Source organism: Sphaeroforma arctica, assembly GCF_001186125.1.
Source record: "Sphaeroforma arctica JP610 unplaced genomic scaffold supercont1.8586, whole genome shotgun sequence".
NCBI lineage: Eukaryota > Ichthyosporea > Ichthyophonida > Sphaeroforma > Sphaeroforma arctica.
This window is the reverse complement of record NW_014031972.1, coordinates 1-833: the sequence shown is the minus strand read 5'-3', so window position 1 is coordinate 833 and position 833 is coordinate 1. Positions and strand designations below refer to the sequence as shown.

Here is an 833-nt window from a genome sequence, read left to right as displayed (position 1 = left end):
CGTATATCTATATGGGTGTGTCTGTGTCTAGCTCTGGTCTAACTTTCCCATGTGTAACGGGTCGTGTGGCATGTTACCACAGACCCGTCAGTGACATGACCACCTGTTAATATTCAAGTACAACTCCTTTTGTCATCACACCATCTTATATCTACAAGCATACGCCTCTCGCTCAAGTATCTCTCCTTTGCTCTGATTCAGATCAGATTGACATCTCACAGTCAGTCTAATGCCAACTCCTTCGCTTAAGCATTCTCCTCACCTTTTGGCCCACAACACATCCCAGGAGTGCGATGAGGGCAAGATTCCGTTGGTAGACGATGTGGTCTTTGCCAAATTAGGCAATTTCCGCTGGTGGCCTGCCAAAATCCTGGACCGGGACAATTTAGCGGACAATATGGAACGCAAAACCAGGACAAATGCGTGTGTCCCGGTTTACTTTTTTGGGTCTCATGACATGAGCTGGATGCCGTGCAACCACATGACATCGTACAGAAGTGACATCGGGTGCACGGCAAAGAAGAACGGAGCTTTCTCGCGAGCTCTGGTGGAGACTGAGGCGCATATAGTAGAGGTGGGTCTACCTGCTGCCGTTTTGTGCGTGTCTGTATGTGAGTTGTAAGTATTTGATGTGCAAATTTAGTACCTTCCTAGAGGCTTATTTGTAGTTCTAGCACGACATCACACTCTAAATGTACAGTATGTTTCACCACACTTGTGTATAACGTAACTAGTGTGTTCTACCACACGTGCGTGTAACCTGACATGGGCATACTATATATATATATATATATGTGTGTGTGTGTGTGTGTGTATGTGTATATATATTATAT

The 833-nt window shown here is 45.1% G+C and overlaps 1 protein-coding gene across 1 annotated transcript; it reads left to right on the top strand.

Annotated features, from left to right (window-relative positions):
- Window positions 1-286: 286 nt before the first annotated feature.
- Window positions 287-622, top strand: SARC_16651 (hypothetical protein; the record flags this gene model as incomplete). Its single annotated transcript, XM_014289246.1, has 1 exon — window positions 287-622. A coding segment is annotated over one exon (336 nt), but the record flags the coding sequence as incomplete, so codon positions are not given.
- Between the last annotated feature and the right edge of the window lie 211 nt (window positions 623-833).